Source organism: Manis javanica, chromosome 14 (genome assembly GCF_040802235.1).
Source record: "Manis javanica isolate MJ-LG chromosome 14, MJ_LKY, whole genome shotgun sequence".
NCBI lineage: Eukaryota > Metazoa > Chordata > Mammalia > Pholidota > Manidae > Manis > Manis javanica.
This window is the reverse complement of record NC_133169.1, coordinates 52,084,676-52,100,561: the sequence shown is the minus strand read 5'-3', so window position 1 is coordinate 52,100,561 and position 15,886 is coordinate 52,084,676. Positions and strand designations below refer to the sequence as shown.

Sequence of the window (15,886 nt, the reverse complement as noted above, 5' to 3'; positions counted from 1 at the left end):
CTCATGAAGGCAAAACATTTAAAAAGGATCTTGGAGGAGAACAGCACTTACTAGTCTTATTATTCATATTTCATTAATAAAATAAAATTCTTATATAACAGGTAAATGAATTCAAGAACAGGAATCTCAGATATCTGCACCTTCAACCCAAAGGTGAAATTTTTAGAATGCTAACTACAATTTTGCATGCGTAAAATGAAAAAATGAGACTCCTGAACAATGCATGTACTAACTCTGAGATTACACTAAAAATGGGAGATTTTTCTAAGTACTTAAGATGATAAAAAACAAAAAGTCTTCTTTCTGGTTTTGTTTATCACAGAACAAATATTTATGGAGTGCCTGTTATGTGTCACAGTATTCCAAATGATGAAAATACTGTAGTAAAAGAGACAGACAAATGTTCCCAGGGTTTTGCTTTTACCAAGAGGGTAAGTTAAGTGGTAGGTTCAAAGAAAGACAATAATCAAGTATGTAAGACAATTATTTGAAATTTTGCAGGCCAGAAGGCAAAGCAGATGATATAGTGTAGGTAATTATATGACAGTAAACAAATTCCCACATCATTTTGACAAAATTTGAAACTATAGTAATAATGCAAACATAAAACATGTAAAGATAGGTAAACACAAGAGTGTAGGCAATATTACAAATGTCCATTAAAGGGGGACTGGTTAAATGGAATGCTGTCAGCTGTTTAAAAAATTTTGGTGGAATAATATAATATATCCTTATAGAAAAGAGTATTCAAGGTATATTGCTAAGTGAAATGGGCTAAGTGGAGGAACAGTACAGCATACCATTTAGGGTGAAGGGATTGGTACACACCTTTTATGTGCACTGAAATTTCTGGAAGGATATACGAGTAAATGAACAATTGTTGATTCTGGGGAGTACAGACCTTCGCATTCTATCCTTTCTCTGCAGTTTGATTTTTTAAAATATGTACCTATCAAATTAAAAAATTAGTCAAGACAAGTCAGACTTGCAATGCAGAAAGTTTTGAAGTTTCCAAAAAATAAAGCAAAGCATTCAGGTAAAAGATCTGTGCTACTAAATAAAAAAGAGTAAGCACAAAGTTCCAAGTGAGCACTAAGAAAAAAAAAAATTCAGTTCCAAAATCCTTTCAGCCATGCTCTGAATTCTTTTCAACTTCTCCTCTTATTTTAGGTCAAAAATTCCAGGAAAATATTCACAAGTTATAGAATAATATGTATACTCTGATTCCGTGATTATAAAAACAGATTGTGTATATTAAAAGAAAATGAATAAAAGAACACTCACCAGTTTACACTGGCAACTTTTGTTAAGTGGGCAGAAAAGTTTTGCTTCCTACTTCACTCAATTCTGTATCACTTGACTTTTAAAAAATAATAAAATACTATACACAAACATAAATAATAGAATACCATAGAATCTTCAAGATACTTACAGTAAAAACCAACAGCTGTAGGCAGCAAAAACAAAGCAAAACCATAAAAAAGTGAGCAATCAAAAGCAAACTATTAAACAGTTCTGTGGCTTTGTCCCTGCTCTCTAATGGCAATTTTAAACATGCAGCATAAACACAGATGAGGATCAATACTGGTAAGAGTTAATCAAACTTGGTTGATATCACACATGTACTGCAATATACATATGTGACTACACAGCTTTTCTAAAAATCAGGGCTCTCATATATAATTTAAGGAGCTGGATTGGGAATTAACTGGTAATTAATATTTTATCTAACATAATTATAAAGAGCACCACAAAAGGTCTCCTATAAAGTTGCACATTTTGGGGTTTCAAATATAATTTAAAAGTTAAATACCTATCTTATATTAGTGTATTTATATTGCTTGTGTGGACACAAGCTGCAAAGTGAGCTTTGCAGACTGACCTCTGAATAGATCTTAAAAGAGCATCTTCAGCTCTTTCAATGTGAGAATTATGCAATCAGTCTGGAATCAAATCGAGTAGCACCTCCTCTTCAGAGGTCTGAATTTCAGCCCATGGTGCTTATAGTTTCTAAACCTTAATAATTCCAACCTCTTCCCTTTGATCCCAGAGCTAAATACTCAACTTACTTTTTCTCTCTCCTTTCCCTACAACCCATCCCATAACTCCCACTTTTATATATGCCAATGGCAAAAATACAGCCATAAAAATGATTCAATCTCTAAATCATATATTCCCCCAAATACTTATCTTATGAAAGTGTACATACGTAGTTTGTGCTTTGATCATGTGAAATGTGATTTGTGAACATAGTGTAAGAAGTGCTGCTATGGGGGACACATACACACAGACATGGAAATAAATTCCCAAGCAAATACATGGCAAGCAATGTAAGACAAGGTAAACGTGCCAGAGACTCCTGGAAATGGAGGGACTGACTGGCTTCCCAGATGAGGTAACATTTGAATTCACCAGCAGTGGGGATTAAGAAAAAGTTCACAAGATCATATGGAGAGAACCACAGGCAAACAGCATGGGCAAAGACAGAGTTCTGGAGGTACTGCCATACTCAGGAAAGATGGATGATGTGACAGTGGGGAGAATGGCAGAAGAGGAGGCTAGTAAAGGGGTTTAAAATCATGCTGCAAAAACTGGACACCCCCAGTTATTAAGTCATTGTCTTTAGGCTTCAAACCCACTCTGTCTTGTCATAATGGGGGTAAGGCTATGATAACCTCATTTCTTCTTTGCCAATGGCGCCCTTTTGGGTTCTGCCAAAAAGGGGCACCAGAGGCAAACTGCAAGGTCAGAGGAAGAAGGGACCTGCTGCTTTGTTGTTTCTCATGGGCTTTTTGTCCATGTATCACACCAGCAAACACTTCTTCAGCTGGTAGTGGCATTTCTTTCATGCACTAGAAGATGAATCCAGTCTGCAGTTCTCCCATCTCTGTGACACCTTAATGCTTGCTTCTTTACCCTTTTAGGCAGATGGTTAACTTTATACCTTGGCAACAATTCCTTGTATTCTGATCAAGTATCTGGAGTGGTTTCTATTTCATGCCTAACCCTTGACCAATATAGAAGTCACTAAAAATTTCTAACCAAAGTAACAACTCATTAAAATCTTGGTTCTAGAAAGAACACTAGCAGTTATGTACAGCAGGATGTGTCAAAGGCAGATTATTGGGTTTAGTAATCTTGTTAGCAGTTAAGAAGCAACTGAAACAAAAAGGAAGAGATGCTGTGCAGGTTGACTTTTACTATACTATGTTCTTACACTGTGTCCTAGAGTTTTTATACTTAAGCTGCTATGATAAAATATAAGCTTCACTACAGCATTGATACTTCCTCCTTTCTAATACTGAGATTTATGTAATTAAGTTTTCTCCCCTTTTACACTAGCTGCTAGTAACTCAAACATTAAACTTAAACTGAATCACAATCTTTGAAGAGCTATTTTTTTCCTTCCTCTCTTGGACTGACTCATATATTTCAGTTTCTAATTCTACATGTCTTTTATTGAAAGCCATCTCAAATCCTTTCAAGTGATGGATATAAATTCTTCAAAGTTTTTCTTCCTTATAATGAAATTTTAGATTATACAGTAAATGATAATTTCTGTCTCTGGGCATGAATAGAAGAAAAAAAATTAACTATGTTCTACACCGAACATCTGAACCACAATGAAAAACATACTAAGTACTTTAACAATACATGACAAAAAACAACTTGTTTCAGGTATTGGGGGAAAAAAAATCAGCGTTTCTAGAAAATTAACACATTTCTGGGCATCACTGAGCAAGTAAGGCCACTTAGATCAGAAGAATTTGCCTATTCTCTTTCACGGCCTGGATAACACACTTCTTGGCTGAGAAGTTATCATCTCTGCTTTCTTTTCAGTCCACTGCTCTGATGAAGGTTACCAGAAGATAACTAAATGTCATCTCTTTTCTATATACTTCTATTTCATACTGGAAGAAGTACGACTCCAGCTTAAATAAGCTTAAAATCTCTTAGCATTCTGTACAAAGTCATAACCTTGAGGGGCAAGAGGAGGGCTATGAGCAAATCACAAGGCTCGACCATCCACTTCTCCATTGGGCACCAATATGGCTACATAAAATCACAAACAAGTATTACCTGAAGGATTAGAAAAATCCAACATGCTGGTGGTGGGCTGCAGGAGATCAGGGCTACTGGAAGAGAGAGTTCCAGGAATGGGCATGATAGCCAGGCTGTGCCTACAGTGTCTTGTCCCCACAATGCTGTCATCCTGGGATTGGCTCAGACCTCCATCACTTCAAAAGAATATCATTTATCACTTTCAAGTATTTGAGGGTTCTTACTAGTAAACATTTCTGTTCTCTGTGCACTTAGGTATAATAGAACCAATTCAAAGCGGTGATTTTAAAAATTAGATTAAAATGTTACAGCAATTTAAAAACAGGACAACTGTAATGCTGAAAATCACAGTCAATAAAATGTTTTTAACAATTACATTCAAATAAAACAACTTACACATTAAAGCAATTCTGGTATTATCATAGAGAAATTCTGCTATTTGAAGAAACACTGCACATAGTTTCTGCTGCTCTTGATAAGAGAATTTGAACCTGAGTGTTTAGGGAGCACCTGAGGTCTGCCAGTTTCTGTGGCCAATGCACAGCCTCACCACAGCAAGGTTGTCTCTCTCAACAAGAAAGCTTGGTGACTTTCTAGGCAAAGGATGGAATTGGGTTTGAAGTCAAACCCAAAATATGGGAGGTAGTAGAAACCAAAGGGGCCAGGTTCAAGTGACAAACTAAAAGATCTTTAAACATCTAAACAACCTGAGAACAGCCCAAACCAGCAAGAATAGGGAAAGACAACAGGAAGATGACATGGAGAAGAGCAACAAACGACCAGGGGAGTATGTGACAGACAGGAGGAAAAAAGAGGATGAGAAACAAAAACAGAAGATGGAGACTTTTAGTCTCTAATGTTTATTGTAAGGGCACATTATATCTTATTTCTTAAGTCTAATTACTTGACTGTTACCTAGCTAAAGACAGCAAAACCAGACCAGGAAAACGATCCTAAAGTTAAGTCCTTTAAAGGTTTCAATAATAAATATCAATTAAATGGCCATATTTAAGCAAATAAAATGCTCTTTAAAATATTTTAGAGGCACCATATACAACTAAACCAATCTAAGAGAAAAAACAAAAACAAAGAAACATAACTCTGTCACTTAAGTTTTAGATACCTACAAAAGTCCTGTAAAACAGGATAAGTGAAACAGCCTTACACAAACACAGGATAGCAATGAAAAAAAGATTCCATCAACAACCAAAATACCACTTATGTCTAAGGGTTGTGCTTAAAAAGAGTTGGGTGTAAAAACAAATGCTCTAGGTTAACATTACTTCCAACCATTACGTTACTCAGTGAATCATTCTACCCAATATTTGCTACACATACAGAGATATCACTGTATACTTACCATCATGGAATTGATAAGGTCTATCTTAAAAATGAGTGATATGGCATATATCTAGAATATGTTAGGGGTAAAAGATAGGATTAGGGAGATTAGGAAGCTATGCAAGATGGAGTATAGACGACAGTAAAAAAAGGAAGCTATGAAAGACAGAGTATAGAGGACAGTTACATAAACAGCTAAAGGATTCTTAACGGCCAGGCAAGGCAGAGAGAGCCAGGACGACAGAAGGCAGTCAGGGAAAGGCATGAAGATGTGCAAGAGGGCACAGATGAGTGTTCTGAGAGCAAATTTTAAAAATCATACAGACCTGGGTTATTAGCTGTGTGACCTCAGGAAAATTTCTATTCTGGAGCTTGGTTTCCTCATCTAAAAATGTGAATAATACTCTCTCTCTCCCAGGACTACAGTAAGGATTAAATTAGGTAATGAAGGTGAACATTTTGGCACAGACGAAAATAGGATTCCTGTTTTTAAGAAGATAGTTTAGTATTTTACCAAAATTAAGAAAGACTGGTACAAAGGTAGGAAGGATTTTATGCAATTGATATTGAAAAACCGAGAAGGGCAGGGTGGGTCTAACAGGCACGACTGCAGAAACAGGGCATGTTTTCCTGGGGCGAGAAGGTGGTCTAACCCAACAGACACAAGGAGGGCCAAGGAAATAACTTACTATCAAATAATTTGAGCTGATGCTAAACTGGCTCCTGGTAATTAAGTGTGTATTCCTTAAAATCAGAACTCAATGTTTTAAGGTAGATAAGAGAAAAAAAGTAGGGGAACTTCTGCATCTACTTAGAGTAAGTAAATTTGGCAACAGTTATGTAGAATAATAGCTTGCTTTCAAAATACAACAATTCTTTAGTTGATTTTTTAAAACAAACCTGCCAATTTTTGGGCACAGAGGGTCAGGTAACTGAATCCAAGGAAGCAAACTGTTAGAGATCAGCTAGTCCTGTCAATAATTAAAGCAGGAGCAACCTTAACAGTGTTAAAAATGCTACAACTTTCTATTAAAGGGAATTGGCTGCATCAGGTATAGTAAGTTAGAATTTACCATAGAGACAAACAGAAGTGCAAGAAATACTAAAAATCTTTCTCTCTTTTAGTGATGTTATTTAACCTTACTTCTGCCACTTAATGAGCAATAAGATATTACATTGTACAGTTATAATAATGAAAAGCTGATTATAATAAATTCATGTTAATTAAGGTATGAGCATGTATAAATGAAAAATATATTAATGCTATGTACAACTCATGCTATGATATGAAATAGTATCTAATTGGCCAAAAATATCCATGCTTGTTTGGAAGCTGAATTGATAGAGCCCAATTGCAAAAAATTAGGTCATTTCTTACCAAAACAGCCTCCTGAGAGGGTGATGCAGTAACAGAAACAAGAGTTTTGAAAAACTCCTCAGTAATTCCCCAACACTAAATTTGCTGAGAATAAAAGTATATTTTAGTTTCATACTGTGAAATTAAAAAAGCTGTGTAAATATCAATACGTAAATAAAAAGTAATCCCAATATTAAAAGCAAACAAAGAAAGTATGCTAACAGGAATGGGGGGAGAATAATTTCTAATAAGCACACAAGGCAGTCTACCTCTGGGGCTGTTACAATGAGTAATATGAAAATGTTACTTAGGCAATCTGTGATTTAAAAAAAAAAAGCTGAGTGATTAAAAAAAATAGGAGATCAGATTCCTGAATAGTGAGATATTCTCATGTTAATAAAAATCCATTGCTATGTCTTAATTTACAGATGTTACTCAAAATTTGTAGGTTTTTATTCACTTCTAATTTTCAGGAAAATCCTTTCATTTTAAAATTATGCATAGTTCAGGAATTATCTATTATTATCTCAACTATTTGTTCCTTCCTTACATTCATTTTCTTCATTCCTTCCACAGATGCAGACACGTGCAGTGTTCTGTGGCAACTCATCCCCTGCTCTTAGGGAAGTGGGTGGCGTGCAAGGCGGAGACCAAGCACACCTCCCACAGAGCCCTGGCACAGGAGGTTCAGGAGCTCAGAGACTGCAGAACTAAATTCATTACAATTTTTTCCAATTAAAATGTAACTAAAGGGGAAAACTTAAAAAGTATAGAAATCAAGCAAGCAAGGAAGGAAAAGTTACCTATGGAGAACTATAATCAACATTTTCCTTCCAGTCATTTTTGCAGAATATGGCACAGCCTATTTTAACCAAACCCTTGTAGTTGGACATTAGTGTGTTTCCAAATTAGTTTTATCCTAGATAATATGCTACTAAGAATATATGTACTTAAATCTTCATCTGATTATCAGAAATGGAGTTTCTGAATCAAAGATAGAGACATTTTAAAGCTTTTAATAAAAACTGCTCAAATGCTTTATAGAAAGGATGTATCATTTTTTACATTCCCACAGAAACACGAGCTTATTATCTTAAGTTATCAAGTCTGGCCCTGCCTATTCTCTTTGTCAATCACTGTTATGCCTTTATCACTAATCACTGATGTAGAATATCTGTTTCATTTTCTTTGGCTATTTTCCTACTGACGTTTTAGTGGTGGTGGCAGTGGTGGCGTGCGTGCGTGTGGCAAAAGGGGTTGTGTGAATTCATTTGTAATGATTTAAATATGACATACATTCTCAAAAATACAAAGCAGCCAGTCTGAAAGGTAAAATAACAAATCAGTTCTCTCTGCAAAATTGGCTTCAGCAGAAAACCTTTACGATTTTTACTAAAATTAACTATTCTTTTGGTATTCATATGGCTGAAATTATTAGTATTTTGCTTCAATGGAACATGCTTTGAAGAGACAGCTAGCTTAATATTAACTCCTGATGGGCAGCATTTTATTCATATTTGCATTCACAGCCAACAGTCTCCTACTGGCACAAAGCAAGAGACTCAATTAATACTTGTAGAATAAAGAATGAAAAAAAAAAATCTCCTCTGAGTTTAAGTAAAACTACTACCAGATCACTCATTTTTTTGGTACCAATATAAAGAAATAACACTTGAAAACACTCAAATAACTGCTTGTGGGCACCTTAATTTCCATGCCTCCTGTCGTAACCAAAGATAGAAGCCAAGTGGAGTAACCAATTTCCAGTCCCTGAAGGAGATACTGTGGAGATGAGATCCTGATCTAGCTGCCTGAAACTTGAATATACCTGTTTGGAATATGACATGAACAGACTCAAGTCAGCTACAATCACTGTGTTCTCTGATTTGGGATGACACAGGTCACAACCGTGCCACTGTTCAAAATGAGAATCAGTTAAAGGCATATATATTCTAGACCTTACCAGCCAGGGTTTCTGGAAATGGACCTCCGGGGCTCACCTTCTGAGAAATGCCCCTTGTGAACTCTTCTCTGCTTTCTGGTCCTCCTCCTTTTTTCTCTTGCTCAGTGCCTTCACTAATACTTCTGGTCATTCAAACCCATCCCAATGTCCTGTGTGGGCCTCCTTGCTCAGTTCTCATTGTGAGAAGTGTTTGCTGTGCAGCTGTCATACTACAGTATGCTCAATCTTAAAATAATTTTGCCATTTTAAAGTTATGATTTTCATAAACCACTCACCTCAAGGAGAGCAGTCACTCAGTAAGGAGATGAGTAATGTACTTTCTAGAAATGAGTGACATTAAGAACAGAGCTCAGAATGTTTCAATCCTCTGAGCCCCAAATTAAATGAAGAGTAAATGCGTTTCTGACTAGAAATAACTCAAGAGCGTTTTCTGCTCAGGAAACCTTAGAGATCTTTAACTATGTAAAAGATGATTGCTGAGAGTTACCTAGTTCCACAATGTCTCCTAATTAGTTTCCCTGCTATTCCTGCTACACTGTGCTGCACTTCACAAGCCAGCTGACAGAGGGATGTTAAAGGAAAAAATCTGATCACAGCATATGCCTTCTATGGCTCCCTACTTTACAACCGGATAAAGTCCATATATTAGCTCAATATTTAGAGTCCTTCATAACCTAGCACTTACCTACCTCTCCTGCTTCATCTCTAGATGTGCACACACAAAGTTTACTCAAACCTACCAAACTTGTTCCTGATTTGTAGATACCAAAACATGTATCGCCCTGTAATATACCATTTGCCTGCTTTCCCTTTTATATGATCAACTTTTGGACAAGAGCCCTGCTCTGTTTATGTTTCTGTATTTCTACTTTGAAATATAATGTCTAGAGTGTAACAAATGCTTGAATAAAGGGCTCCTGATATGAATTCCTTAGAGGTAGGGATTACCTATTTTCAGCTCTTTGATTATCAACTAGCATAGTGCCAGGAATTATCAGGAGCCAAGTATTTTCTTTGAATATACTTTCTTCTTTCACTGATTAATTAACTGCCTTAAATCATTCAACAAACATCAAATGCTACTATGTGCAAAGTACTATATTCCAGAGAACACAGTGATTAGAATGTGTGTGACTGCTTTAGGAAGCAGATAATGTAAAATACACACATATAGAATATATATTAGAGTCACCTGACTTCCACAGACTGATTTCATTAGTATTTTATAGACCTCAATTTACATTTAAAATCTTATTTTACTAAGTTTGGGTATCATCTCTTTTTGGAAACAGAAATAGATTTGATGAAAAAAAGTTAGCTTTAGAATTCAGTAGGGAAAGAACAGTGCAATGAGAAAAAGATGTAAAAGACAACAAACTGGTACCAGTGAATGTGTCCCAAGATTTAAGCTACCCAAATTTACAGATCGGGGGGCTGAAATTGGACCAAAAATGTACAAGAAAAAAAAATTTTTCCTAAAACTCTATGCAAGGCTAATGGAAATATAATATAATCTAGTAGTGGTAACTTCATGGAAGCATTGGGGAGATATTCAGAATTTATTCTTATTTATGAATTGCTTACAGATTTTATGATACATTAGTTATATAAAAAGCCAAACTGATCCCAAATTTCCTTGCCCAAAACAGAAACTTTATAGTCAATAGGAAAATGCCTACGTGTCTGTGACTGGTATTACCTACCTGAACAGTTTTGGAGGCAAGATGCTGAATCGTGTTTTATCCAGAATTTTCCTGATTTTATTTCTTCCACCTGAAACAGTATTTGCTTTTACTTTTTTATTTCCTCTCTCCTGTGATGTCTGTTCAATGTCTCCTGGCACATCCTGGATTGAATGGCGATTACTTTTTTTTTCAGCAATTTTGGGAATATGAGGAACACCAGATTTCTCTTGTTCAGTCCTACTGAGTAACTCTTTGAACACTGTAGAAATAAATAAACTTGTCATTTCTTCTCTTCCCTTCAGAAAGTCTGTATCAATACCAAATATTAAAGACGTACAGTCACTTTCTATTACTTGGCCTTTCACAGCCTCATTCATTAAACATTATGAAATTTACAACTACCCTTTATTTATCAGCTATATGTCCACTTATCTCTTCAATTTTTACATCCAACTATACTTCTGATGTTGCCCAACTGGGATAAAGTCACTGAGTAAAATGGAAAGGCTGCCAGCATTGTTTGAAAGTCTAGGGTGCCCACATTTAGGTATTAAGCAACATAACTGCTAATCAACTCAGGTTTTATAGAAACATATTTAGATTATTATTTATGTGTTATTCATATATGATAACTGATATATCATTTGAGATGTAAGTACTATAGTCAGGTTAAGTTTTGTAAAACTAGACATTAAAGCTAGTCAGTAAAAGGAAGGGCTTTGCTCGACCTGTTTTCACCAGAAATAAACAGCACTAAATTTGGTAATAAATGAGTATTCCCTCAAGGTCATATTTATGAGACATCATTCAGTGACGCAGGTAAAATAAACACTTGCTATTTCTGTAACCAACCAACCATTCTTGGACAGCTTCCTATCACATCTAAGTCTGCTGAGTTATTTCGCCCTTAAGAAGGGTGCAAGCTCACTGGGGAACTTGCTTGTCTCTTTGCATAGATTTAATTTTTCACCTTGAGAAAGAGGCTAGAATCAAGTGAAAGATAAACTTGTGTAAGGCTATACTATACATCTAGAAACTTTACTATTCTCATTTTCCAGTTAAGAAATCCTGTATCACCTACTTTTCATTAAGTAATATCAGGAGAAAGATTTTTTGGTGTTGTTCATGTTTTAAATGTGTGTTCTTAAATAAGACACATCAATGGCTACAGAAAACAAAACACTTAAAAGATAAATGCTACAGCAGAAGGTAACTCTCCTAAGAATTCATAGTGCCTAAGCAGGGGAATCAAAGAAAAATTGTAGCTACATATTCTTGAACATGCAGGTCTTCAGCCATGTGAGATGTAAAACCTCAGCTTATCAGTAGGTATAGTTTTGAGTATTATTATGCTGTATCTTTATAGAAGAAAAGCTGTCAACTGTATAAATGTGCCCACTGAAACCCCATGCACAGAGAATTGTGATCTTTTCCATTGTTTCTGGGATAGATCAATATTTCCTCACAACATCAAAGGACTTACAACTAAGATTCAAATGAAATTAAAAACTGACCCTTTACAACCTAAGTAGCTTAGTATTCAGTTATAAACTGGAAATTTTGAGTTTCAACCAGAATATAACATTACCAAAGCACACTGCAAGCCTATGAAAAGCACATTTTCTGCCTTCAAAATAGTTGAAATCTTTAGAATAACATTTCAAAGATATTCTGCTTGACTAAAATACAGTAAATTCCCTTCAGTTTCTGTTCTTATAATTTCACTTTATTTTAAGCCATGTGGTGATATAAAATGCTTTTTGGGGCTAAAATATATTCATTCATTCACAAAATATTTACTGACCTATGAACACGTCACACACTTATTCTAGACAATTTCTCCTGTTGTGGAACATACAGTCAAAAACATATGGTATAGACAGAACATAACAAGAAGAACTAATTAAAGTAACAGGAAGGGAAACTCTTCCCTAAGTCAGTCACCATGTATAAGGACAGCAGATTTTAACTAGGGGAGGAGGAATGAGTTCTAGGTAGGGGAAATTCAAGTTCAAAAGGTAGAAGGAAAACTTCAAGGTAGATAGAAGGAAACTTCAAGGAAATGCAGATGACTAGAGAACAAGGTAGAGAAGTGGCCTGATAAGGCTATGGTAAAGTATCTGAATTTTCTGTTATGAGCAGAAGGAAATTTCTGAATGGACAGCAGATACCCCTTGCTGCAGTTGTGTATGTAAGGCTAACCCAATAGTGTACAAACTAGTTTGTATCCTCTCTGGACTGGTGTGTATAATTTTAAGTAACACTCTGTGGAGCCTGTGATTTGTAGATAAAAAAAGGATTATGTCAAGTTAAAAAAAATTAGTTAAGGAAAAGTTAATGGAGGTGAGCAAATTTAATTACAGTGCTCTTAAACAGCAATATAGTCATACCAGATACATAAATCAGAAATGAGGACACCCACGAATCAGCAGAAGTTTAATAAATTTGACTACATAAAACTTCTCACTCTCTACATTCATGTACGTGTGTATGTATGTTTACACACACACAAAAAAAAGGAAGCCAAGAAAACTTGGGGAAAATATTTTTAACCCTTAAGACAAAAATATACTGTCCTTTTTGATACAAACAAATCAATAAAAGATGAGTAATTCCATATAACACAGGCAAATGAAAAGACTATTTATAAATGATACTATATTAAAAAATCTCCCTATTAGGAATGAATATCAATCATTATAAAGTTGATTATATCCACTGCAGAGATATTCTTATAAAATGATGAAATATATGTAGATTGGGGTAAGCTCTTGGAAAGTAAAATTCTGCATTAACTGTCAAAAGTTCCACTTTGAGAAATTTATAGGTATATCTATATAACCATAAAAGATGAGTACAAAGGATTTTTGTTACATCACTGTAAATAGCAAAAATTGTGAATAATCTAAAACATCCACCAAATATGACATTATCATGCAATGGATTCTATGTAATAATAATACAAGTAAATCTGTATGAACTGATGTGGAAAGGTATAGAATATTGTATATAGTATGGTTTGATCATCTATCTTTAGCGTTTTAATTTTTTTTTTGAGGATCCCAGCTCTCTTTATTTTTTAACTAAAATTTTACTCTTTGTTATTAAAACAATATGCTCATTCTAGAAAAATACAACAAAATGTTAAAAAAGAAAATTTGGAACACAATAATCATAACTCCACAATGCAGAGGTAACTACCTGGGGTGTATAGTGTTTTAATTCTTTATTAAAAATTCCAGAGCATGAAGAGGGTAAACTGAGATTGTTGTTTTCTTCTCTGGGGGGCATCTGCTGAGTCTAAACATGAGAAGCATATCCAGTAGTGGGACTACTAGAAGAAGGAGAATTTTGGATGGCTTTGAGTGCTGAAATGAAAACTGTAATACAGAGAAGCCCAAAAGCAGTATCGCTTTTCTCCACGGTTCATTTCTTAATATGACAAAGCAGGAGGCTAGGGACTGGTTGGAAATTTCTTAAGAGCAGACAAAGTCACACAAATGGGAAGGACTTGCAAAAACAAACACAACACATTTACCTATTCAGGGTGGGAGGCTAGGGACTGGTTGGAAATTTCTTAGCAGAAAAAGTCACACAAATGGGAAGGACTTGCAAAAAACACAACACATTTATCTGTTTAGGGTGGGAGGTTAAAGAGCTAAGCTCAAAATCTCTGCCAGACAGAACTTATATAAAAATGAGATGAAAAGCTACCGAGCTCTGAATCAAAAGTCAAGCCTTGCATAGAGATTGGGGGTGTAGGTGGGGTAGGAAGACAAGGTTGGAAAAGCAGTGAAATTCCCTGTAGTCTCTCACTGTTCAGACACATAGGCACAAACTTCCATTAGAGGAGGGGCCTGTATCAGGCACAGGAAAAGTCTTGCTCCAGACTTGAAACAACTGGATACAGTCTAAGTAATTCTGTAACCCAGCCTGACCCAGCTCAATTCCCTTTACCCTATCTGCTTAAACAGAGGAAATGGCAAATTCTCTCTGTGAGACAGTATTAATCTCACTACTTTCCAAGGTTCCTTTATATGCAAAGTACAGCATATAATAAAAAAATTCTATGACACACAAGGTTAGAAAATATGTCTGATAACCAAAGGGGAAAACAGAATAAAAAGATAATCCAAATGCTAAAGTTAACGCAGAAGGATTTTATAATGACTATTATAAACATACTTTAGAAAATGGAGGAAAAAAGATAAAACGGATGAAAAGGAGAAGTGCAACAGAGAACTGGAGTTTATAAAAGAGATTCAAATGCATATTCTAGAACTGGAAAATTAAATATGTGAAATTAAATTAATTGTGTGTATGTAACAGCAGACTCGACAGAGCAGATAACAGGGTGATTTTGCTTAAATATAGGTCATTAGAAAATATCCAAACTGAAGCACAGAAGGGGGAAAATGGGAAGGATAGAAGAGACCCTAAGAGATACATGGGACACAAATCTTTAACACCCAGTTAACTGATCTCCCACATGGAAAGGAGACTCTGGCAAAGGCAATACCTGAAGTGATAATGGAATGAAATTTTTAAAACTGATGAGACATTAAGTAACAAATTCAAAAGCTCAGCAAACCCTAAACAAAATACAAAGAAAACTGTGGCACAAACTCCTTGTAATAGTTAAAATTGCTCTGAGTCCTATTTACACCCTGTGGAAAACGATGGTATTTTTGTTTTGCCTTCTGTGGGCCATGGTTCCTGTTCAGTTTTGAAAGCCTTTGCACTGCCATTTGGATCTGTCTGCCTTGTGTCCTTACTTGGTCAGTCGGGGCCTGAGCAGAGGTCTACCTGTATGCCAGTTCTCAAAGTCCTAAGGGTATACTAAAAAAAAGGATCCGGAACCATGGTAAATGAAGGATAGAGAAGAGCCCAAAGTTTCATAAACAACTTCACAGGGTTGCCTCCTCCTTTTCAGTTATCAGCCCAGCACTTAGGCTTGAGCTAGTTCTTTAGGCCCCCTTTCTGGTCCTCTACAGAGAAATAACCACTGTGGAAGCCTTAGGGGCCAGATAGCAGGAAGACAGAGCGAGCGGGAGGAAAACCAAAGAAGCTGGCCTTGCCTTCTTCACTCTGGGAAGTTTTTTTCCTGCTATTTTTCCTAAATACTTTCTTCTTCACATGTTTCTTTTAGATCTCCTGGGATAATGTTCAGTTCAATTTTCTGTTTGTTTGTTTTATAGTCTGGAATATTTCCTCAACTTTATTACTGATTCCTCCTATTGACTATTTTTGTCTTTGCCACAGTCTTTTAAGTCACTCTAAGAGTTATTTCTTTTTCAATGATTATTTTTTCTTTTTTCCTAACATCCTGTTCTTGTTATAAGGAATGAATTAAATCTTTCTAAATGAGTTCTAGAAATGTTTTTCTTTTCTTCTTCAAAATTAACTATTTTCTCTAGAATCTGTAAGCTCACTTATTAGGTTCACCACATTACCCCCTCAATGATCCTGGTTCTCCTG

The 15,886-nt window shown here is 35.6% G+C and overlaps 1 protein-coding gene across 18 annotated transcripts in view; it reads right to left on the bottom strand.

Moving 5' to 3' along the window:
- Window positions 1-15,886, bottom strand: part of RAPGEF6 (Rap guanine nucleotide exchange factor 6) — a 235,842-nt gene that overhangs the window by 53,605 nt on the left and 166,351 nt on the right. For 13 of the 18 annotated variants that reach the window (XR_012125294.1, XR_012125293.1, XM_073222084.1 and 10 more), the window contains 3 exons: window positions 10,427-10,667; window positions 4,081-4,238; window positions 1,433-1,447 (listed from right to left, as the gene is read on the bottom strand). Coding sequence is in view for 16 of the 18 variants with exons in the window: in XM_073222084.1 (XP_073078185.1) it covers window positions 1,433-1,447; window positions 4,081-4,238; window positions 10,427-10,667 (414 nt within the window). In the remaining 2 variants the exon portion in view is untranslated. The remainder of the gene's footprint in view (window positions 1-1,432; window positions 1,448-4,080; window positions 4,239-10,426; window positions 10,668-15,886) is intronic. The other 5 variants (XM_037023441.2, XM_073222077.1, XM_037023440.2 and 2 more) reach the window with 1 other exon arrangement.